Source organism: Anopheles gambiae, chromosome 2 (genome assembly GCF_943734735.2).
Source record: "Anopheles gambiae chromosome 2, idAnoGambNW_F1_1, whole genome shotgun sequence".
NCBI lineage: Eukaryota > Metazoa > Arthropoda > Insecta > Diptera > Culicidae > Anopheles > Anopheles gambiae.
This window is the reverse complement of record NC_064601.1, coordinates 49,447,551-49,470,783: the sequence shown is the minus strand read 5'-3', so window position 1 is coordinate 49,470,783 and position 23,233 is coordinate 49,447,551. Positions and strand designations below refer to the sequence as shown.

Genomic DNA, 23,233 nt, shown 5'->3' with positions numbered 1-23,233 from the left:
TCCCGCTCCATTATAAACACAATAAATCGGTCAAATCAATCGGTCATTCTGCTAAAAACGATCTGTGTGTCGGGCACAATCTAGCATTATACTTCGCTGTGTTGTGGGGCAACTTCCCCTCCACCCTACGAAAGCGTTCGGATGCGTTACCGCGAGCCGCGAGAAAGACCGTACAGTCCGAAATCAGTCGCGCTTCACATGTGACACCGTAGAACCGATGATTAATATTTATTTCACACTATACACTACTACTCTCCTTATTTACTCTGGCTCATCATTGTCTTCGACCTGTAACTCCTAGAACTGCTGCTGCTGCTGCGGCTGCTTTCCGCCCCTTTAGGAGACATTAATTAAGGGTTGTGTTTAAATTCCTCACTCATTTCAACGGTCCGAAATATTGTAGTCTGTGCTTTTTTTGTACGCTGTCTCTCTCTTTCTCTCTCTCTCTCTCTCTCTCTCTCTCTCTCTCTCTCTCTCTCTCTCTCTCTCTCGCTCTCGTTACATGATTTCCAAATTTGTAATTTACACCTCTCCCTTGTCTCCCTTCCTTGTTGCTTTCTAATTTGCAATTCGCCTGTATAACCTGTGTTTTTTTCCCAACAATCATCGAATAGTAATATGTATCTGTAAATATAATTCATATATGTATCACAAAGTGGTTCCACTAATTGTTTCACAACATACATATGTATCTCCTAGCTTTTGTAACGCATCTCTCTTCCGTTCGTTGCATCCGTGCCTGTACGCAGTAAGACTGGGGCCGCGCCGATCGACTCGGGGGGGCCACTCCTAGAGAAATCAACCATTGTGTGGTTGTATTAATTTTCTACTCTTAAAATACCTGCTACCCCCCACCTCTGGAGCTCCCCCTACCATCGTAATGGTTGATGGTGGTATGCAGACAAAAGAAAGTGTCGTGGCGTCCTCTGTCCCCGGTTGACTCGGCCGCTCACTTGAGATCGGTTTGGGCGATTGCTAATTGCTACCAGACTGGCTGGCGGTGTCAGATTGTGAGCTTGACGGGCTGCCAAAAGACAGCGGTTAATGTTAAAAACTATTCCTCTACGTTAAGATCCGTTCCGGCACAAGCAACGATCCATTTAAAAACATCCATTAAGCTGAACCCCTGAAGTCCTCATGCCAACGCGCAGGGGTGTAAACGTGTTTAATTCTATCAACTGCTACCAACTACTAAGTACTAAGTTCCATATCCATAAATGCTTGTTGGCACGGGGAAAACGACTGGTTGTATGGAAGCTCAGTAAAGGGTAAAACAAAACACAGAGACACCAATCCACCACGCAACTACGCATTTGACAATGTGCAAGCTCCTATTGCTGTTAATCCCTAGATAAAACTCTATTACACATCTGCTTAAGTACTGCTTAAAAACTGTAACTGCAACTTCCAGGTGTTCCGGAAATTGTCCCGCTGCTAGTCAGCAGCATCGGCTACAGTGCTCCCTACTGGCCACCCCTCAAATCTACGTCATCCGGCAGCACCATCGTTATGGCACTGGCCGTGGAAGGACTCTGCTCGCGGGGCAGTGAATACTTTTTCTTGAACGCGCGATCGAAGTTGATCGGTCTCGCAATGTCCAGGTTGATCGGCTTGATGATCGAGTTCGACGTCAGCGAGTCGAGCTCGTGCGATTCTGACCCGACCAGATCGCCGGCCGCCGAGCTCGAGTTGGACAGGAGCTGTTCGGTCACGACGCCGCCCTGGTGATGGTGCGACATGTGAAACGAATGATGGTGGCCCAGTCTCGCTCCGGCCGTGTCGAGCTGGGCGGTCGCCTTGCAACCATCGCCGCTGCGCAACCCCGACCGTAGCTTGGGATAGCGAAACTGGCCGAACCCGTACTGCGGTCCGATCAGCCGCAACAGGCTCATCAGGAAAAAGGTCGCGTACAGCCAGCTGATCGACATGACGATCACGAGAAACACCCCGATCTGTATGTACGCCAGCACGCTGGAGGGCAGCATCAGCGCACCGGCAATACCGGTCGTGATGGCGGCCATTGCCGTTGGGCCGAGCATGCGCTGCAGGGAAAATCGTGTCGACGAGCGGCGGTCCGGCTCGGTCGACAGCCGGTAGTGCACGCCGTAGTGCAGGCTAAAGTCGACGGCCAGCCCGATCGCCGTACTGACGGCCACGCTTTCCAGCACGTTTAGCTTCCAGCCCAGCAGCACCAGTACCGCCACGGTGGTGAGGATCGTAAGCGTCACCGTTACGATCGCGTACAGACTGATCAGCACATTGAGCGTCACGAGCATCAGCACCAGCAGGGCCACTCCCATCGCCATCGCGATTGCCACCATCGTGCCGGTCGACAGTGTGTCCTGCAGGTCGAAAAATTCCAGCTCACTGGTAAACCACGCGTTGGCCATCGTCGGTGGCGCGTCGCGCAGCTGCTCCGCCAGCCAGCGCTCCACTGTGCGCACGAACGCATCAATCTCGGTGTAGGACATCGTAAAGATCTGCGTACTTTCGAACTCAATCACGACCGCCTTCACCACCGTGTCGTTCGGTTTGGGTGAGATCCGCTCAAGCGGTTCACCCGCCACAAGAAACGAGCTGCGGGCAAACTTTGGTCCCGCAACGCCCGGCACAAAGAATTGCCTCGGCGTCTCGTACAGGGACAGTATCGATTCCGGCAAGCACTGGTCGAAAATGTCGGGCGTGAAGGGAAAGGGCGACACCTCACAGCAGGGCGTTCGGTCGATTTCGCCCATGGTGTCGTTGCAGCGGCGCCGCATCCACTCGATGAAGTTTTCGATGAAGCAGTTCGGCACCAGCAACCCTTTGCTCTCGCTGTAGAACGTTTGGTTTTTTATCCGTCGGCAGAACTGAAGCAGCCACTGTTGCGATTCCGGTGCGCTCATGTTGAACGATTCGTCAAAGTACAGCGCGCCCCGCTGCTCCGGATCGAGCAGATCGCCCCGATCGACGGGCTGCACGCCCCAGACGAAGCGTAGCGGGATTTTAAACGATTCGGTCGCCTACAAAATGCCAAGCAGAGCTTTTATTACATCGCTGTTCAACCTTCCCGACCCAACGGCGCCCACTTAAACCGTACTTACCGAGTACATCTTCTCAAACCAAAACATATCCCTGTACTCACTGTCATACCGCTCGAACGGGTGATTGCTGATGAATAGCTTAAAGTCTGGAGAGTCCGGCAGTCGAAGCTTCGGCCAGTGTAGTACCAACACCCCGCTCATAATCCCGATCGTACCTGAAACGGAATGAACGGAGTGCCGGTTAGTTTTGCAACCTTGCGTTATACGCGTTGTCACCACACCGAACACACATACCGAGCAGGGTGACCCACAGCCAGGGCAGATTGACTATTAGATCGATAATGGTTTCCTCAACGCGCCTGCTTAGCTGCGCTATCGATATGAAAGGGATCGTGCACCGGTGGGTGACGCGTCCAAACGGTTTCAGCAGCATTAGGCAAGACAGTCGTTCCGCGATCGATACGGCAGCGGGCAGCCACGTGACCATTAGGAAGTAGTTTGCCATAACGGCCGTACCGGAGAAAATACTAAAACATTTGCACGTGTGAACAACTGTGGGAATGGCATTCGAAATTCAAAATAACAGCCCGCTTACCCAAAACACCTAACAGCCGTGATGGAGCTAACGTAGGACGCATAAAACGCGGCCGCCGTCGTCAGCGAGGTTACCAGCATGGATAGTGCCGCGTGCCGCAGCGTGCTGCCCATGATCTCCACCAGCGTATCCGATTCTCCGCGGGCAGCGCTCCCACTGGCCTCCGAATTGCAGGACGCGGTGGACGGAGCAATCGGTATGACAATTCCGCCACCACACTTTAGCCGCTCGGCGATGGTACATTGCCATATTTTCAGGAAAATAAATGCATCATCTGCCCCAATGCCTGCGAACGAGGAGGACGAAACATGTTTTGTAACATTCGACGGCAGGGTTTGGATGGATGAATTTCGATACTAACCTACCACCACGATGACAGCTAGCAGGTTCATGAAGGGAAAGAACGTAAGCTCGAATATGAAGGAGTAGATGAAGTAAGCGATTCCTAGGGAAAATGCAACCGCTGTCACCGTCATGAGCGTAACAAACAGTGAGCCGGTGTACAGCCACATGCAGAGTACGACAAATATGCCGCCCAGGCCGAGCAGCCAACCGTCGCGCAGCAAACACTCGTCGAACAGCGCATTTTTCAGACCCATATCCATGGCAACTACCGAGACGAGATCGTTGGCAAGATTGCTGCAGAACAGGAGAAGCAAAAGATATGTTTTAAGCTCTCAAGAGGCTTCTACTGGTAAGGTCGGTAGAAAAAGGCTTACACTTTGCTTAAGCTGTGATAAAATTCCATCGATTTTATGCTTCTCGCGATCGGAAGAAAGATCATGGTTGCGTTGAGGAATTCGGCCGACTCCTGCCAATAGAACAAATAAAAAGCTTAAATAAAACACCTCAAGGGCGACAATTTTGAACGCTTACATTTTGCCGGATAAAATCCACGTTCGCCAGATAGTGCAGTATGTTGTAGACGGCATTATGCTGCTTGCACTCGCTCGGCGCAAAACAGCTCGACTGCGTACAGTCGTTGCTCAGCTTCATCGTTTGATAGTACGAAAAGCAGTCGTACAGTAGCGTCTTCACCATCGCCACGTCCTCCTCGTTCAGCTCGAAGCAGGACGTTTTGTTGGAGAGAAACGTCACGTAGTTTACGATCGACCACGGGCGGCAACACTCCTCGGACGTGAGCTCCCGCTGGCAAATGTCACCGTAGTGATCCACGCGAAAGATCCTCTGCTCGAGCTCACACAGCGCCAGGAACGCATTGAGCTCGAACAGACTGTCGTTCAGGTTGTGGTTGATCCGCTGCACCACCAGGTGTGCGTACTCTTTGTCTGTGGTAAGTGGAAGAAATGCATCAATGGTGCCATTCCCCTGGAACGCTCCGGGTTTTAGCGCGGTGTACTTACTTGGCGATTCGCAGAAAAACCCATCGGAAGGTATGTGCGTGTCAATCGGTTCCGGGGGCGGTTTAAGCCGGCGCAGCGTGTCCCACTTGGCCCGCTTCTTTTCCATCGTTTTGTTGCCCACCTCCTCCGTGTAGTAGGACTGGTTCCGGCCATACTCCCACACCTCCTGCCGTCCGCCACGGTGTGGCATCGTCTCGTTGTCGTACTCCTCGAAGCTAATGATCTCCCCGTTGGCCGCACTCTGGTTGTGATACAGCTCCTTCAAGATGCGCAAGTTTTTGTTCAGCTTGCCGTGCGCTTTGCCCGTGTCCTCGCCGTCCACAGCATTTGGCGTTTTCTTTTTCCCTTTGTTCTTTCGGCGCTTGCGGAAACTTCCCTCTCCCGCAACTGGTGGCAACCGTTGGTGGGGGAAGTGATTGTTCATGCCGAGTGTTAGCTCCTTCGGATTCGCCACCAAGCGCCCAGACAGGCTTGTTTCCTCCAGCAAATTGCGCCACGCGGTCCAGCGCTTGCCAATCGAAGTACCGCGTGCCTCGAAACCCTGCAAAAGATGGAAGGAGGAAATGCACCATCACAATAACCATGCACTGAGCTCTGCCGTTCGCCGATGATGCTTACCAGTGTGGGATCATCGAAGTCGGGCAGCTTCCGGGTGCAGAGGGCGACGACAATGCAGGCCACGGAGAAGATGCCTACTGCCACCAGCACCAGGTGCGGACGGCGGGCCAGCAGTTTGTAATACCACAGCATGCTGCTGCCGTTGCAATCAACGATCACCTCCTACCACGCTACTCCTCTCGGGCCCGCTACTGAACCCGTGCCCGTGCAAAGTGAAATGTGCATTTAAAACATACTATTTACACTTCGTTACGCACGATTGTGTGTACAACTCTACACTCTCTCCGTACGCCAAATAGTGTGCACTCGTTACGCTCACCACTACACACGCGCACGCGAGCGATACGCAACGCATCTCGCTGGGCACACGGGAAGGACCTCCCGGTACACCTGTATGAGTGCGCAATCTAGTGTACGCGTGTATGCAGACAGGAGCAGAATGGTTACCTTCTGAAGCTTTTCCACCCCGAAAACTATCCGCGGTGCCTTTACGGGACCGCGTTCGAGCAAACTGCACACAATTCGAGATGCTGGAGCTTTGGAACAGCACTAACCTGTCGTTGCGCGAGTACACCGGTGTTCGCTATCGGTGCGGTATAGGTTCATCCTGGGAAAACGCTGCTAGAAACTCGTACCAACAAGTCGGTGTGTACCTAGTCGCAGGTAGCCATCTCCAGCACGATGCGACACATATTTTCCCACTTTCGCGGCACACTCTTACATAATTTCACTCAACCGTTGTGCGACCAGGCGGCCGGCCTGGGAACGGTACGATTCGCACTCAAATTTACCGAAACTATCTCCAATGCATGCAATTAAAGGCAGACGAATCCCCCGCAGCAGCCGACTCTGTGGTGGCCCGTGCTTTTATTTTTTGCTGACACTAGGTATCTCTTTCTTTTTTTCACACGCATGCTGCATCTCTCTTTCGCGCGGCGTTTGACGTTTCGTATTGTATTTGTTTATGTTTGTGCAGAGTGAGCTGACAGGACACGGTCCGGTACACCGCCCGAGTTCGTACGGATCGGCACAGCCGAAGGGGATAGGTTTTGCGGACTTTTTCGCCTCACGATGGGTACGCAAATGTTTCGTTTGAGCTTTAATTGGCGCCCCGCCGACGGGTCGATCGAAAACCATGCATCCGCGGACACAATCACTTCCTCGGAACCGGAATTGTAAGTAATCTTAGCTGGCAACGCCTGGAACGCACCGAACGATACATGTTACTCCCGTTTTAGTTGCACGCTGGACGATCTATTGCGCTACGACCAGTGTCTGGTTCTGTCGGGCAGTGAGGACCAAGAGCCGTGCGAAATGCATCTGACCATAACCCCATTGTACCTGGTACGGGGCGTTTCGATCATCGCCGAATGTCCTGTCGTAGAAGTTTACTATGGCCGGTTGCGCGAATACAACCGTACCGTGCACGGGGAGCTGCTGTACACGATAGTGGATGGACATGTGTATCGGTACGACTTGAGCATCGAGACGGAGACCAGTGAGCTGCACGTGAAGTTCATTATGGACGATCCGAGCGAACCTGTATCGCTGTACACCACGCACCTGTACCTGATGCGCAATACAGACCCGTTGCGTGCGATGAGGATGATGATGGCGGAGAGCAAACTAATTAACCCGGACGCTGTGCAGCAGCGCCTGCAGGGGGCTACCCTGTCGGAGCGTGCGGAACGATGCAAACATTTGATACTTGGCTCCATGCTTTCTGCGCAACAGAACTTTGAGAACAACAACGCTAGACTATCATCGATTGCAGCTGCAGCAGCAGGAAGCATGCCACTGGACAACATTGACGTTGCGCATAGCAACGCACAGTCATCGGTTGAAGCGTCCACGCCGTCGAATCACACCCCGGCTGCGAACAACGACGGCCAATCGGCGGCTGCTGCCGCGTCGATGCTCGATAACATCCATGCTGTAAACAACAACGTTCAATCATCGGCTGGTAGTGGCGTTCCTGGGTCGGTACTACCGGATATGGCCAACCTCGCGCTTTCTGTTGCCAATGCGAATATCGAAACCAGGATCAAACAGTACATCGACGCCAAATTTGTACAGCTTGAGCATTTTGTCGACAACCGACTGGCGGACCTGGCAGCTCGGCAAGATCAAAAGCTGGACCGTTTGCTGGAACTGCTACAAGAGCAACGAGGATCGGCCCAAAATGGATCGCACGGAAGTAAGGCGGAACAATCATTTGCGTTGCAATAGTGCCACCACGATCTCTCCCTGTGTGGGAAGTACCTTATCTTCCCTGTGGTCTTACATTTTCCGTCCGCGGATTATACCCTTGTATGTACAGCTCTCCAACTACACGTTGGGAAATTTAAATCGAAATCAGATCCCGTTTTCTTTATACCTCAATTCGAACGAAATAATTATTGCTTTTCCTTCGGTAGTCCCTTATAGATTTAATGACACATACAAATAAAGAGTTGCATTCTTCCCAGTGTCCCAGTGTGGGACGAGTGGTATAGCACAAACGACTATATTTGTTGCAAGTATTTTGCATAATTATTTGTAAATAATATTCACTTCAATGTGTACAAAAAAAAAAACTACGTGTAATGGGGTTTGAGGAGACGCGCACGCAAACAAACAAAAAGAACCAATAGCGATTTTGTACATGCACTCTCGGCTTCACACGTCATCCCTACCCTGGTGGTCGCTCACGCTCGGTGGGGTTGGGCGGATTGTAATAAATATGGAACCGTAACAAACACCCCCGATGGCATCGTTGTTTTTCATCAGAACAATCAATGCTCTCCTTTCCATAACCATTTCCCTCTACAAGATATCGCGCCCCCAGTCGGTCTGTGCGCTGCCACAAGTGTTTCAGGCGTTTTCATCGAACCTGCATACGGAAGGGAGATAGAATTACGGTCGATTAGGGGACATGCAATTAGCACTACCTCATTATGTGTTACTTACGTGCTGCTGTCGCCGTTGGGATCGAAGCAGTGCAACTTCTTACGCCAAACCTTTATAAGACCGTCCCACGCACGGCGGCTGTATTTCAGGTGCTTTTGCGGCGTCGCGGGATGTTCTTTGGTGCGTGCATGTCTGCAATAGGGAAGCGATAGAATGATGATGAAAACCTGTACCACTTTCGCTCCTCCTCTTCCATTCGTTCAGTACACGTACCTCGGCACTTGCTGTATGTAAGTCTCGTAGCCAAGGGTGTTTTTGCCGTAATCGATCTGCTTTTGACGACGCGCCAGCACAGCCTCATCCGTTTCGTACTCTATCTGGCGGCGGCTGTTTTGACTAGACGCACCGGAGCTGGAACTTTCGCGCCGCGACCGCAAGCTGCTGCCGTGATCGTTTTCATGCTTCTTGCTCTTTTTCCACTGGCCACCGGTACCGCCCCCGGCTCTGGTCCCGCTGCTCGGCGAACCACCGGCCGCCTCACCATCCCCGTCCACGTCGCGGTCCATCACCGAGACGGCTCGTCTGTCGTCCGTTTCTTCGCTGCTCGACCCACCGGACAGGCGTCGCTTGAACGGTGACTTTATGAGATCATTTTGGACCAATTTTTCGAACTTGGTCACATTGGCGGAATCTGTGGAAAGGGAACACGGGACATTGGTCACGAAACACACCCCAGGACCGAGGAGAGCGGGGAAGAGATGCACGATACAGTAAAAACACGCAAAACTTGCTAAACGAATCGCCATAACCTCAACTCTTCGCCTTCCATCATCACACTATTGTGTTTGCATTGCCTCTCACCAGCAGCACGACAAAGCAAGCGGGTTGTGATCGTCAGTAACCCATGGGGAAAAGGAAAGGACACCACCATCATCATCATCATCGCCACTTACCTAGAATATCAATCTCGATTTGTCGTCCTCCGCTGGCTGCTTTGTACAGGATGGACATTTCATCCGCTTCCCCGGCTAAACTTTGGCTTTCCGTGCCGGCTGCGCTCTGTTGTGTTTATTTTGACAATGGAAAACGACGCAGAAAAGGTTAGTGGAAACAGGTCGTTCATGCATCCGAGTGCAGCAACACACAGCGAGCAAGACGTTCGGAGAAATGAAAGCCAGCGACGTTTAGCGGCGCGCTAGTTCACCAACACATCCCCAAACGCTCTGTGTGTGGAGCGCTTATACATACCGATGCAGCTTCGTTCGGTTCCGGGAGTTGGCGCGCTGATCGCAGCATTCTTGCCTCCTCCTCCAGCTCCTCCGGCGTTGGTTCGTACCAACTGGTAGGGAAATCTATTTTACTACTGAAATCCACGCTTGTGCTCGACATTGTGTGCGGTGGGGTCAGGCGAGTCAATGTATCCTCAGTGAAACTGATTCGTTTTAGGAGTTAAGTATTTAATTTATAACAAAACACACACAAATTATCTCAATCTCGGTCGCGTTGTAAAACACGGATTTTAAAAATTAAACTGCACAGACTAGTTCACAGGGCTGCATATGTGTTGTTGCATATGCATGTAAAGCATCAAGCTAAAAACGGCACGACACTGCAGCACAGGGAAGGCTTAACTGCATTCTTATCGACGCCAGAGGGCCTGCTTAACGTACATCAAGCACCGCAGCACGGATAGATTGTAAATTGTAAATTCGGAGGGAATGTGCCGCAAGCCACCACCAAGGGACGATGCGCGGGAAAACATAAACGAGCGAGCATCGGGAGCAAGGCTGTATCATGCATGCTCCTCGCACCAACACATAGAAGCGTGTCTGACAGTTGTGCACACAACAAAATAACCCCCAACAGGAAAGGGTACAGTAGAACGTCGATTATCTCGGAACGGATTAACCGGCGGGCGGATTTACCGTGCGAATGAATTTGACAGTATGTCAATCGTGGCAAACATTTTCTGGGATGGTCAGTTTGGCAAAAACATTTATCGTGCAGCTATTTAGTGTCTATTGATATTTTTTAACTTCAGTTTTGTTAAAGAACAATTGATAAATCTATTGCTAATGATTAAAAAAATATTCTACTAATGTTTAATCGATAGGATTAAAGGTCTTCTTCTATTTGGCATAACGTCCTACGCGGATATGCCGGCCTATACAGGCTTTCGAGACTTCATTCATTACCACGTAGCCGAATACTGAATCCTTGCTACGAGGGGACGGTCCATTCTAGGTTTGAATTTTTAAAAATTTATTTTATCTTTTGATAAAAATTGCCAAGTTTTTAATAACTTAATGTTTCTCCATTGAGAATATTTGAAATTTTCCATGAAATAAAGTGGTTTTTGTTATGACTATGTGCTCTGATAACCGTTTTTCAAATATCCTCCTCAGAACGCAATGTCACCTTTGCATTAATTTGTCATGTGTCAATAGCACGGATAAACCGACAGCCGGATAAAAGGTATTTGTCGATCTACTGTATTTTAATGTGCTATTTCATTGAATGTGGCCTAGAAGAAATACAAGTGCATCGTTTATTCGTGAATTTGCGTGAATTTATAAGTTTCAACATTTCAATCTTTGAAGATGCACAGGTCACGGTTAATTGTGTGTATTTTCCTGTACTGTGCTGTTGTGTTCGGATTTGGATATGTGACGCGAACACAATTAATATAATTAAAACTTATATATTAACAAATAAAATTATCAATCACGACACACGTCTGCTCGCAACCAAGCCCGAATCAAGAGAGACCGATCTGTCCATCTCCCAAGTCCTGCACGGCTCTCCGAATTCCAATCCTAATCAATACGCTCTCATTACACAATTACACCTAATTAGCCGCCTTCCTAGCATCATGGTCCGACAGCGGTCATGAGCCAGGGGAGTACAACTCGCAGCCACAACATCTCCTTCCCTTAATTCAGTTGGTACGGTTCAAATCTACAAGCCGGTCTTCTAACACGAGAAGAGCGGCGAGAATATCGTTCCAACTGGCATGCACTACTATGACTTTGCCGCGATAGTATATCTAATGGCAGTTTAGTATTTTTCTTGATCATTGGTCGGATTACACTTTCGTAGTTGATTTATATGCCGTCTATACCTACGGTTATCACCAGTATTGATCTCATACCTAACATTTCCTATACGTTTAGTTACTTTGCCGGAAATCCATATATAATTATTTTGCATGAAATATTTCATATATATCAATTCGCCTACATGCAACCTCGGTGTAACATCGACCGGTTTAATCTCCGCATAACTAGGTTTAATTAAAAGTGACTTTGGCCAATTTACTATTTGGTCTTTTGGTGATGCTTTTACTGCGACCTGACATGTATTACAATTGTTAACCACCTTAACTATGTCTGTTTCTATTAATGGCCAGTAAATGCAACAACGCGCTTTTGCTTTCATATTAACTATGCCTGGATGACCCTTATGCAGCTGGTCAAGGCATCGCTTCTGTAGTGCATTTGGTATTACTACCCTCGCTCCAAATATTATGCACCCTTTTTCTATAGTTAAGCCATCTTTAACGTTGCAAAAACTTTCAAGCTCTTCGTTAAATGGAATTTCACATGGCCAGCCATTCTTTACATTGTTATGGCATTATGACCAATATTGCCATGACCTGAAACCGTTGTGCACGGTTTAAGCGATAGCGATCCGTCTTGACATGCTGTCAGTTTCGAATAAAAAGGAATGCGCAGCTCGCGCTGCGCATGATTTAGCGTCCAAGCTCCAACTAAACACATCGTGTTTATATTTTGAAAGAACATAACATGGCGATCCTGCCAGGAGCAACAGCAACATATTGGGAAAACGCTAAATATGGCATACGTATAACATTGCCATACGTGCAGAAGTGATATTTATTGCATTGTGACATCAAAAGAGCAGCAGTAGCAAAGTGCGGTGTAATGTGTCCATATAAAAATGCGTCACATGATTGAACCAGAGCAATAGTGTTTGGTGTAAAAAAAAAATAAAAAAAAAAAACAAAATCGAAATAACTGTTACTGTCATCGCCTCACTGAGTTCATCGCCTACTGAGTGTAAAAAAAAAGAAGAAAAAAAAAAGTTAACGTGTGAAGAGCAGCAACCGTTCCGGCCCTCTTGTGACACCAGTTCGCTGTATTAGTGTGCATGTAAAAAAAAAAAAAAAGTTTTGGTGACAAAACAAACAACGCCCCTCATCGTGAATCATCGTGTTCGTTGTCTAGTGTGTGTGTGTCAGGCAGAAATTTTGGAAAACAATACGAGCAACACCCTCACCGTGGATCATCGAGTTCGTCGCTTTTGTGTGCATCAAGAAAAAAAAAAATTGGTGACAATCGCGTTCGCTGTCTATTGTGTGTGTCAGGCAGAGGTTTTGGGTAACAATACAAGTTACACCCTTACCGAGGATCATCGAGTTCGTCGCTTTTGTGTGCATCAGGCTAGAGTTGTGGTGACAAAACAAACAACGCCCCTCATCGTGGATCATCGTGTTCGTTGTCTATTGTGTGTGTGTGTCAGGCAGAAATTTTGGACGACAATACGAGCAACACCCTCACCGTCGGATCATCGAGTTCGTCGCTTTTGTGTGCAACAGGCAAAAATTTTGGTGACAATCGTGTCTTTGTTTATTGTACGTGCCAGGCAGAAAACTTTGGTGACAAGACAAGCAACACCCGCAACGTCGATCATCAAATCATCACTTTAGTGTGTGTACAATTACGTGAAAATTCCTAAGCGAGCAGCCTATCTCGCCTTTGTCTACCGACAACCTAATGAAGAAAGCAACCCGCAGCGCTGTGGATGAGCGGAAAAGTGCGATCAGAAACAAAACAACAAAACCGAAGGTGAGTACAGAATTGGTGGCGGCTGTGGGTTCGGTAGTGTTCAGACAAAAAACTTGCAACAAGCAGACAAACAAAAACGCGACAATGACGACAAAACTTGACTTAAATTTAGGATTAAAACTAATTAAACCATATGATGGTAATTCAAAAGACCTTGCGAATTATATAGAAAGTGTTGAGTTGTTTCGAGAATATTCAGAAGGTGTAGATGAGCATCACTTTTTAAAATTTTTGAGAACCACACTGACAGGCGTAGCGCATGGAGTTATCACTCCTGCTAATACAATTGAGGAGGCGCTTAAACTCCTAAAAGAAAAATTCGCTGTAAAAATGACACCTTTGGCGGTGGAACACGAGATGGGAACCAAGAGGCAAGGAAAGCGTGACATTTCCGAGTATGGGTCAGAAATTGAAGCTTTGTCTGCAAAACTAGCAGCGGCCCATGTTTCAGCTGGAAATTTTGTTTCGGAAGGTTCTGCGAAAAATATAGTGGAAACAACAGCTATACGTGCGTTTATAGGGGGACTATCCAATTCAACAACAAATTTTTTTCTGAAAGCAAGAAATCCTCCCACACTAAGCAAGGCGATTTCTGATGCTTTGGAATGTTCCTCTGAATTTGAAAACAATGATGGAAACCATGATGCATTGTGGAACCATCGACAAAACTGGTACAATCGACCACCCATGCGAGCCCGAGGTGGTTATCGCCGACCATCTGGTTTTCGATACTTAAGAGGAAATCAAAGGGGAAACAATAACGCATTTCGTGGAAGTTCATCATTTTTGCCAAATAGGTCAAATCCAAACAACACACATCAACACGAAAACTTTTCAGCCAATGATGCACCAACGCAGGAAGAGGAAGACGTAAATTTGTTGGATTTATTTCGTTGATTTTGATATAATCAAAACCGTTAAAATTTTTGGTCACCTTTTTTCAAAAAAAATCCAATTTATTATAGATAGCGGAGCATCTTGTTGCATTATTGCACAACGATGTATTCCCAACCATGTATATATTAATCCTCATAATAAGTTTATGGTCAGAGGCCTTAATGGCAATACTCAAACTATGGGATATATCGACACGACAATAACTATTGATAATAATAAATATCCTATTCGTTTTCATGTACTAAATAATTTACCGTCAGATATTAATGGGTTAATTGGTACCAATTTCTTAAAACAATTTAATGCTATTTTTGATTTTTCTAAAATGAAAATTTCTTTTACCCCACCTAAATATTATAATAATTTTCATATACCTGCAAGAACTGAATTACTTACATATGTTGATACAGATACAACTGAAATGTCTGTAATAATGAGTGAACAATTATCGCCACATGTTTTTGTTGCCAACAGTTTAGCAACACCAATAAATGGGAAACTTCCTGTTAAGTTAGTTAATTTTTCAAACAAACCAACTTCCATTAAAAATTTCAAACCAATAATTCAACCTGCTGAAGCTTATAATATAATTGAATTTAAAAGAAACGATGAAAATACTGACAGGGCCAAACAACTTCTTAAAGAATTAAATTTAGCACATTTAACAGATGATGAAAGAAAAATGATTTCAAAATTGTGTTTAAAATTTAACGATATTTTTTGTCTCAATAATGACGTTCTTAAACCTTCAAGCTGTCTTCAAGCTAATATTAAAGCAAAAACTAATGTAACACCAAGCTATTCAAAGCAATATCGGTTGCCATATTTTCAGAAAAGTGAAACAGAAAAACAGATTAATAAAATGCTGAATGAGAACATAATTGAACCCGCTCAATCCGACTGGAATAGCCCTATTTTATTGGTACCTAAAAAATCGTCAAATGATACGAAAAAATGGCGGCTAGTAGTAGATTATCGGAAAGTAAATTCAGTTATACAAGATGATAAATTTCCACTTCCTAATATAGAGGAAGTAATTGATTCATTGGCTGGTGCCAAATATTTCTCGCACCTTGATTTGTCACAAGGATACTACCAAGTTCAACTTAATAAAGAGGACCGGCCAATAACAGCATTTACCACAGCAACGGGCCAATATCAGATGACAAGATTACCTATGGGTCTTAAAATCAGCCCATCAACTTTTTCGAGGCTTATGACAATTGCTTTGTCAGGACTAAATCAAGAAAAATGTTTGGTTTATCTTGATGACATTATTGTTTTCGGGAAAAACTTACAGGAGCATAATACAAATCTTATTGCTACCTTTACTAGATTACAAAAAGTCAATTTAAAATTAAATCCTGAAAAATGTCATTTTCTAAAAAAAGAATTGGTTTATCTTGGACATTACATTTCTAATGAAGGGATAAAACCTGATCCAGCAAAAATTGAATGTATTAAGAATTGGCCTGTACCAACCAGCGCAGATCAAGTTAAACGATTCATTGCGTTTGCCAATTACTATAGGAAGCACATACAAAATTTTGCTAGCATTTGTATGCCGCTTAATATGCTCACAAGAAAAAATGTTCCTTTCACATGGACTCCAGAATGTAATCAATCATTTGAAACACTTTAACAAAAATTTATAAATCCACCACTTTTAGACTTTCCGGATTTCAGCGAAAATAATAAATTCATATTACATACGGATGCATCGGGAACAGCCATCGGTGCAGTCTTACAAAATAAAAATGGGAAACCCATAGCTTATGCAAGCAGAGCTTTGAACAAAGCCGAATTAAACTATGGTACAATAGAAAAGGAATAGCTAGCAGTAGTGTGGGCTACAAAACATTTTCGTCCCTATTTGTTTGGAAAAACATTCGAAATTTTCACTGATCATAGACCGCTGGTCTACTTATTTACAATGACTGACCCATCAAGCAGACTCACTAAATTCCGCCTTGCATTAGAGGAGTTCGATTTCGTGATCCAGTATACAAAAGGAACTGATAATGTGGTGGCAGATGCACTTTCTCGAATGTCAAGTGACGATCTCAAAACACTCAATCATGACGTAGTACTAACAACAACAAGGTCTATGATTTCTAAACAAAATGACGCTTCTTCAGACAAGAACATTCCGAACAATCCACAGCCTTCATCAAAAACTGTATTCGTAGAGCTCGTAGTTTGCCCTGAGATAAAAAATGTTGTAGCAACAAACGAAAAAATCAAAATTCCCGATACACAAAGCATAATTCATCTACGGAGAATATTGCTCGATATTTTGAAAATAAAAAAAGAAATAGGGAAAGAGGTGATACTGGTAATAAGGAAATATGATGAGAAGATCAAAAAACTTCTTGAAAACATCAAAATGATAAATATAAAAAACCTTCCAAAAATAGTAGTAATGCAAAGGGATATAAAAATAATCAAAGATTGTGAAAAAGAATTAAAATTGCTCATTATGAACGATCATCATATTCTGCCTACAGCAGGACATGCAGGAGTAAATAGAATGTTGAAAACCATTAAACAACGATATACATGGAAGGGCATAGATACAGATGTACGGAACATGGTTAAAAAATGTAAAGAGTGTCAGGTGAACAAAAAGATAAGTGAACCAAAAATACCATTAACAATAACGTCTACTGCTAGCGAGCCCATGGAAAAAATATATTTAGATTTGGTAGGACCACTTGTGAAAGTAGAAGGTTGTGAATATATTTTGACAACACAATGCGATCTTACTAAATTCATCACAGCAACACCTATTACAGACAAAAGAACGGAAACGGTAGCAAAGGCATTCGTAGAAAAAGTAATTCTCAAATATGGGATACCAAAAATCATTTGCACGGATAGAGGAGCAGAGTTTATGTCAAAACTATTCATCGAACTTTGCAAACAACTTAATATTGAAAAACTAAATTCCACGGCATATCACCATGAAAGCATAGGAGCCTTGGAAAATTCACATAAAATGTTAGGGAATTTCCTAAGAATTCATTGCAAAGACAACCCACTAGCTTGGAAGGATTGGATTCAATTCTATGAGTTTTCGTACAACAACATTGTACATACAGTAACAGGTTATTCCCCTTTCTTTTTATTATATGGCCGACTGCCTAATATTCCTTCGAATTGCTTAGAAAACCCTAAAAAGGAAATGCATTACGATTTAGACAACTATATAAAAACCTTACAAGCTAAATTGGTAATTTCACATCGAGAAGTCAGAGAAAAGCTCATAAATAACAAACATAAGGTAAAATTAAAGTATGACCAAACAAGTAAAATCAAGATTTTTGAGCCAGGAGATCAATGTTTGTTGAGAAATGAAACGGCTAGTAAGTTAGAGCAACCATTTTTAGGACCTTATACTATTATTAAAGAAACCGGTCCAAATGTTGAACTAAAGATAGGTGATAGAACAGAAATCGTCCATAAAAATAGGATTAAGAAATATTGTACGTAAAAAAAAAAAAAAAAAAAAAAAAAAAAAAAAAAAAAAAAAAAAAAAAAAATTTGGTTGGGCGTGTTATGGCATTATGACCAATATTGCCATGACCTGAAACCGTTGTGCACGGTTTAAGCGATAGCGATCCGTCTTGACATGCTGTCAGTTTCGAATAAAAAGGAATGCGCAGCTCGCGCTGCGCATGATTTAGCGTCCAAGCTCCAACTAAACACATCGTGTTTATATTTTGAAAGAACATAACAACATAATCGTATAATCTGCTAAGTATTATATCTCTACGCGTAGCATCGGCAACTTCCTCATGAACCATCGGAATTGCGTTTAAATAATCGTTTGCTACACACTTTAAATCATCATCTATCTGCACATTGGCGATCATACCTTCTATATCAGGATATTTATGGTTATTAATCATTAATTGGCTTGAAAATGCATCCATTGGAATTGAACCTAGCTTCAAAACATCAACCAAATCTGCGCCAAGAAGCATCAGGTTAATTTCTGTAACCCGTATTGTCGCCTGCGCTGTATGTTCACCTAAGCTCACGGTACACACAAATTCACCATCAATTGCCAACCGTGACCCTGAAGCATTTTTCGTTAGAACTGACGATGGTGCCAAACTAGGACTTCCAATATGTTGCCATGTCTCTCGATTTATAATAGTTATATCAGAGGCTGTGTCCAATTGGAGACGGACTGGAGTGTCGTTAAGCTTAACATCCACGAAACGACGGTGAGCTTTTACATTTGCCACATTCACTGTCATAACGTTTGTTTTAGAAACATGCCGACCATTATATCCTGTATCCTTTTTACACTTAAAATTCTGATACTGATTCTCCTCTGGGTTGCAATAACCGTCTTTGTGACCAAAACGTTTGCAATCACTGCACTTATTGTTGCGAAACGGACACTCGCTAACCCAGTGTTGCTCACCACACTTGAAACAAAGGTATCTGGGCTTTCTAGGTTGCACTGGTTGCGAGCGTTGGAACCGCTGTTCCCGAGACTGCACGGCAAATACATTACTATCCTGAGCATTCGATTCAATCATCGCACTGTCTCGTTTTAGGTTTATGACCCTATGGCACTCGGCAGATAACTGTTGTAAAGTTACATCTGGCTTATCCTCAATGCGTGCTAGCATCCTAGTTCTCATATCTTTATCAGTTTCGTCTTTTAGACCGCACACAAAAAGCAAACACTTTAGTTGCTCCTCGCCCATTTTGCTAAGCTCAAAATCTACGCACGCTTTGTTGAGCCGGCACGCAAACGTAAGATGGTCCTCACTGCTTTTCTTACATAATTGTAGGCACTTAAAACGCTTACTTAGCAACGATTCACGCGTATCGAATAACGTTTCGAGCTTTAATATCGTTTCCTCAAATTGAAAATCACTTGCGCGCGCAGGTAGAATAAAGGATAAATACCTGTCGTGCTCCATGGGACCTAGCTTGCGTAGCAGCAGACGCACCTTCGCTGCATCATCGATACGGGCAGCATCTTTCTTAAAAAGCTCATCGTAGCGTGAGAACCACGCTCTGAAGGTGATACCGCTCTCGTCATCGAAACGAAACTCCGTGATGTTCCTGGAGAGCGCTTCGATAATTTGCTCCGGCTGGAAACTGGGGACAGTTGGATTCGGCGTATACATCCGCTGACCCAAAATCTGCTTTAATAATTGCTGTTGCTGTGCCATCTGTTGTTGAAGCAATTGTAACGTCTCTGCCATCGTGTTGCCGTTGGTGCTGGAGCCCGAGATCATCGACCCCGTTGGCAATGGTTGCGATGGTCCATGTTGAACAGCAAAGAGCGATGGCGGAGGGACACCCGAGTGCAATGGCGCAGGCCGGTCATCTCGCCCAAAATTTGCAGCTTGCTCCGGAAAGGGGCCGGGATGGTGCTGCGTTACACTTCCAATAACTGATCCAATGTGTTGTTGCACCGGGTCCAATGCACTGGACCGTCCAAATGACGAACGCCGCTGATCCTCTTCGGGCTGCACGCCGGCACCGTTAGCTTCATTGGTGCTCATCCTCCGTCGTTTACGTTGTGGTCGCGGAATTTTCGACACGTGGGTAAAATAAAACAGATAAAACGAAAAATATTAGACTCGTCGCCACTGTTGTGTTCGGATTTGGATATGTGACGCGAACACAATTAATATAATTAAAACTTATATATTAACAAATAAAATTATCAATCACGACACACGTCTGCTCGCAACCAAGCCCGAATCAAGAGAGACCGATCTGTCCATCTCCCAAGCCCTGCACGGCTCTCCGAATTCCAATCCTAATCAATACGCTCTCATTACACAATTACACCTAATTAGCCGCCTTCCTAGCATCATGGTCCGACAGCGGTCATGAGCCAGGGGAGTACAACTCGCAGCCACAACATGTGCAAATTAACAATTAATTTTACACTAGCTGAAACTAAAAATTTATCCCACCCTGCGAGAAGTATCGTGTGAAATTGACGTATCGCTTTGCCCGGTGAAAAACTTACCCCAACATCATGTCACTCAAGCGTTCGTCGATGTGTCAGGCAAGCGTTTCGGGTAGCTTGCAGCCAGGAATAACAACGGGCCGACTTTTTTTTTGTGTGTGCGAGGAAAGAAAGATTAGCAAAGAAAGGGGGTGGAAATTGATTGTTTGCGTTGGCAGGTTGCGGGCGGATAGTGAAAGATAAATAGAAACGCAGCGAGCGCACGAAGGGCTGAAAATTTACGCATCAAGCGACAAACACCGGACCGCACGGTTGTACCCCGCGTATCACACACATCCCTCGGGAGCGAGTAATGACGTAAATAATGCGCCGATAGAGTGTTTGGGACTGGGAAACGATCAATCGCGGACACCATAAGTGCATCCAAGTAGTGCAAATTGCAAGATGAATCTGGCCGAATGCAATCCGTACGGCAATGGTTTGCTGTACGCAGGGTTCAATCAGGATCAGGGTAAGAGCGCACAGCACGGCAGGGGGACAGTTTTTCACAACCAAAACTAAATCGAACATCGGGTTTCCTTCATGCTGCCCCACATTTCCCACCTCTTCCCGCACAGGTTGTTTCGCCTGCGCCACCGACAGTGGCTTTCGCGTGTACAACAGTGATCCGCTGAAGGAGAAGGAGCGTCAAATCTTCACCGATGGGGGGGTCGCCCACGTCGAGATGCTGTTCCGCTGCAACTATCTCGCCCTCGTCGGGGGTGGCTTGCGGCCACTCTATCCGCCGAACAAAGTGCTCGTCTGGGACGATCTGAAGAAGGCGCCCGCAATCTCGCTCGACTTTAACGCCCCCGTCAAGGGGGTGCGGCTGCGGCGGGACCGAATTGTGGTGGTGCTGGAAGGCATCATCAAGGTGTACGCCTTCACGCAAACGCCGACCCAGCTGCACGTGTTCGAAACGTCCAAAAACCCGCAGGGCCTGTGTGTGCTCTGCCCGAACAGCACCAAATCGCTGCTCGCCTTTCCGGGGCGCCGTACCGGGCACGTGCAGATCGTCGATCTGGCCAACACGGAGAAGGCGCCGCACGAGATTATTGCGCACGAGACAGCCATCAGCTGCATTGCGCTGAACCTGCAGGGCACCCGGTTGGCGACGGCCAGCGATCGGGGCACGCTGATACGCATTTTCGACACCGGGAGCGGTGCGAAGGTGGCCGAGCTGCGACGCGGCTCGAATCAGGCCAAAATTTATTGCATCAACTTCAATCATCAGTCGACGTCGGTGGTGGTGTCGTCGGATCACGGCACAATCCACGTGTTTAATCTGGAAGAGCCGAACAGGGGCCGGGATGGCGGCTCGTCCGGTGGCGGCGGCGGTGGCTCGAGCTTGCTGACGCGCTACTTCACCAGCCAGTGGTCGTTCTGCAAATTTTCCATCCCCCAAGGACCACCTTGCATATGCGCGTTTGGATCTGAGAACAATTCGGTGATTGGTGAGTGTTGTGCACCTGGGAGTTTGTGGCTGTATTGTATATACATTTACGTTGTGCATTTCAGTGATATGTGCGGACGGACATTACTACAAGTTTGTGTACAACAGCAAGGGCGAATGCTCGCGGGAAGTTTGTACCCAGTTTCTCGAAATGTCCGACGACCAGACGTAAAGCCGTGCGGCGAGATGAATCGACGGATCGACTGGCTACCAGGGAGTTTGAAAAACATTGGGTAGACCGAGAGACTGCAGCGGGAGCGCTACGAACGTGGCAGGGAAGGCCACGGCGGTTATATATTTACGTACGGATATGATTCTCTGGGGCATTTGGGGAGGGCGACACAAAGAAACAGTCAACAGAAACTAACAATCGGCTTGAAGCGTAGGGTATTTGAGGACGAGCGCAGCGGTAGGGGAGAGCATATTGCCTACAGAACTATTTAATAGCGACGAACAAGATGTACCACGCGGAGAAAAAGCTATGCTAAGTTAATTAAAATACATTTACACATGTTTTCATTCATCCGATAGCTGACATGCAACGCTCTGGCGCTTGTTGTTGAGTTTAGTGTAGAAAGAGAAACATTCGTTATCTGCAATTCATCCGGGACATTGCATGACGTAAGATTTATATTTGGACTGGTTCACCGCGGTGCAATGATATGACATGATTCATATGGACCGAGCAAACTATCTGAAAACGATGTGTTTGTAGCAATCTTTATTTTTATTAACAATCGTCAATGTTTGTTTTATAGTTTGCGAGGGTGGCGTTTAATGTGATTATTTAAGTACGCTTTTTCAGTACATAAAACTTGATCATCGTTCGGGCGTATCGGTGACTTTGTATCTTCGTGCACAGATATTTACTAAACCGCGATCCTTCTTTTCTAATTGGAATATTCTCTTAACCCCGTCAGTCTCGCGTTTTTGAAAAAAATAGGTTGTTTCTCATTTTTATGTCTATTTCGTTGAAAAATAAAATTAAAATTGATTTAATACAAATTTGGTCGCAGTATTTTTTTTTAATATTTTGGGGACATACCGAAAACTGCCCGGGCCAAGCGCCTACCTGCGATGGACTTCGAAACTGTGAAGGAGTTAATTGTAGAAATAAGAAGAACGCTTTGGTTTTTATTGACATAAATTAGTCATGTAACTGTTTATAGATGCAGTTTTGTCTATATTTTTATCACACGGTATTTGTAATTGAAATTCCAACTGTAAAATTGATTGTTTGCTTTTGTGACTTGTAATCTTTCACCCGCCGAACAAAAAGTGACAGGAAAGCCAATCTGTCACCGTGACTGTAAACATCGGGTTGTAATTAAAATGTTTCTTTTGATTTAATAAATGTTCAGTTTTCCAATACTGAAGAGTATTTTCTTACTGATTTCAATCGTATTTCAATTGATTCTCACCTTCACTGATGCCTGTCCCCGAACATATGATCGAATATCAAACGCTTCGCTGGTCATAATTCACAATGGGCTATCTTGTGAGGTCAAAATACGTGTTGCGCTGACAGCGGAGAACG

General features: G+C 45.7%; 4 protein-coding genes across 6 annotated transcripts; 2 read left to right on the top strand and 2 right to left on the bottom strand.

Annotated features, from left to right (window-relative positions):
- Nucleotides 1–193: 193 nt before the first annotated feature.
- Nucleotides 194–6,295, bottom strand: LOC1273965 (protein dispatched). 2 transcript variants are annotated; one of them, XM_061641107.1, is made up of 10 exons: nucleotides 6,155–6,295; nucleotides 5,601–5,788; nucleotides 4,983–5,523; nucleotides 4,495–4,907; nucleotides 4,338–4,429; nucleotides 3,980–4,257; nucleotides 3,619–3,904; nucleotides 3,318–3,550; nucleotides 3,084–3,238; nucleotides 194–3,002 (listed from the first exon to the last, which is right to left on the bottom strand). In XM_061641107.1, the coding sequence occupies exons 2-10, from the start codon at nucleotides 5,730–5,732 to the stop codon at nucleotides 1,464–1,466; spliced, it is 3,669 nt and encodes a 1,222-aa protein (XP_061497091.1). In that variant the 5' UTR covers nucleotides 5,733–5,788; nucleotides 6,155–6,295; the 3' UTR covers nucleotides 194–1,463. The 2 variants fall into 2 exon arrangements, with proteins under 2 accessions (XP_061497091.1, XP_061497092.1); XM_061641108.1 differs by having other exon boundaries at nucleotides 5,601–5,791; nucleotides 6,155–6,294.
- Nucleotides 6,296–6,594: 299 nt separating this feature from the next.
- LOC3290966 (uncharacterized) lies at nucleotides 6,595–8,101 on the top strand. Its single transcript, XM_562650.4, has 2 exons — nucleotides 6,595–6,775; nucleotides 6,839–8,101. The coding sequence occupies exons 1-2, from the start codon at nucleotides 6,672–6,674 to the stop codon at nucleotides 7,827–7,829; spliced, it is 1,095 nt and encodes a 364-aa protein (XP_562650.4). The 5' UTR covers nucleotides 6,595–6,671; the 3' UTR covers nucleotides 7,830–8,101.
- On the bottom strand, nucleotides 8,054–10,261 carry LOC11175746 (histone RNA hairpin-binding protein). Its single transcript, XM_061641125.1, has 5 exons — nucleotides 9,738–10,261; nucleotides 9,443–9,548; nucleotides 8,763–9,180; nucleotides 8,550–8,681; nucleotides 8,054–8,472 (listed from the first exon to the last, which is right to left on the bottom strand). Exons 1-5 carry the CDS (start codon nucleotides 9,876–9,878, stop codon nucleotides 8,454–8,456), a joined length of 816 nt encoding a protein of 271 aa, XP_061497109.1. The 5' UTR covers nucleotides 9,879–10,261; the 3' UTR covers nucleotides 8,054–8,453.
- Nucleotides 10,262–20,280: 10,019 nt separating this feature from the next.
- LOC1268433 (WD repeat domain phosphoinositide-interacting protein 3) lies at nucleotides 20,281–22,231 on the top strand. 2 transcript variants are annotated; one of them, XM_024811334.2, is made up of 3 exons: nucleotides 20,281–20,715; nucleotides 20,822–21,697; nucleotides 21,762–22,231. In XM_024811334.2, exons 1-3 carry the CDS (start codon nucleotides 20,649–20,651, stop codon nucleotides 21,866–21,868), a joined length of 1,050 nt encoding a protein of 349 aa, XP_024667084.2. In that variant the 5' UTR covers nucleotides 20,281–20,648; the 3' UTR covers nucleotides 21,869–22,231. The 2 variants fall into 2 exon arrangements, with proteins under 2 accessions (XP_024667084.2, XP_061497103.1); XM_061641119.1 differs by having other exon boundaries at nucleotides 20,320–20,715; nucleotides 20,822–22,231.
- Nucleotides 22,232–23,233: the final 1,002 nt, after the last annotated feature.

Coding starts and splice junctions, on each gene's coding strand:
- LOC1273965 (XM_061641107.1), bottom strand. CDS start 5,732: ATGCTGTGGTATTACAAACTGCTGGCCCGCCGTCCGCACCTGGTGCTG. Junction 5,524..5,600: donor ACTTCGATGATCCCACACTG/GTAAGCATCATC, acceptor CATCTTTTGCAG/GGTTTCGAGGCACGCGGTAC. Junction 4,430..4,494: donor TGGATTTTATCCGGCAAAAT/GTAAGCGTTCAA, acceptor TTCTATTGGCAG/GAGTCGGCCGAATTCCTCAA.
- LOC3290966 (XM_562650.4), top strand. CDS start 6,672: ATGGGTACGCAAATGTTTCGTTTGAGCTTTAATTGGCGCCCCGCCGAC. Junction 6,776..6,838: donor ACTTCCTCGGAACCGGAATT/GTAAGTAATCTT, acceptor CTCCCGTTTTAG/TTGCACGCTGGACGATCTAT.
- LOC11175746 (XM_061641125.1), bottom strand. CDS start 9,878: ATGTCGAGCACAAGCGTGGATTTCAGTAGTAAAATAGATTTCCCTACC. Junction 9,549..9,737: donor AACCGAACGAAGCTGCATCG/GTATGTATAAGC, acceptor TAAACACAACAG/AGCGCAGCCGGCACGGAAAG. Junction 9,181..9,442: donor AATCGAGATTGATATTCTAG/GTAAGTGGCGAT, acceptor CCCTTTCCACAG/ATTCCGCCAATGTGACCAAG.
- LOC1268433 (XM_061641119.1), top strand. CDS start 20,649: ATGAATCTGGCCGAATGCAATCCGTACGGCAATGGTTTGCTGTACGCA. Junction 20,716..20,821: donor AGGGTTCAATCAGGATCAGG/GTAAGAGCGCAC, acceptor CTTCCCGCACAG/GTTGTTTCGCCTGCGCCACC.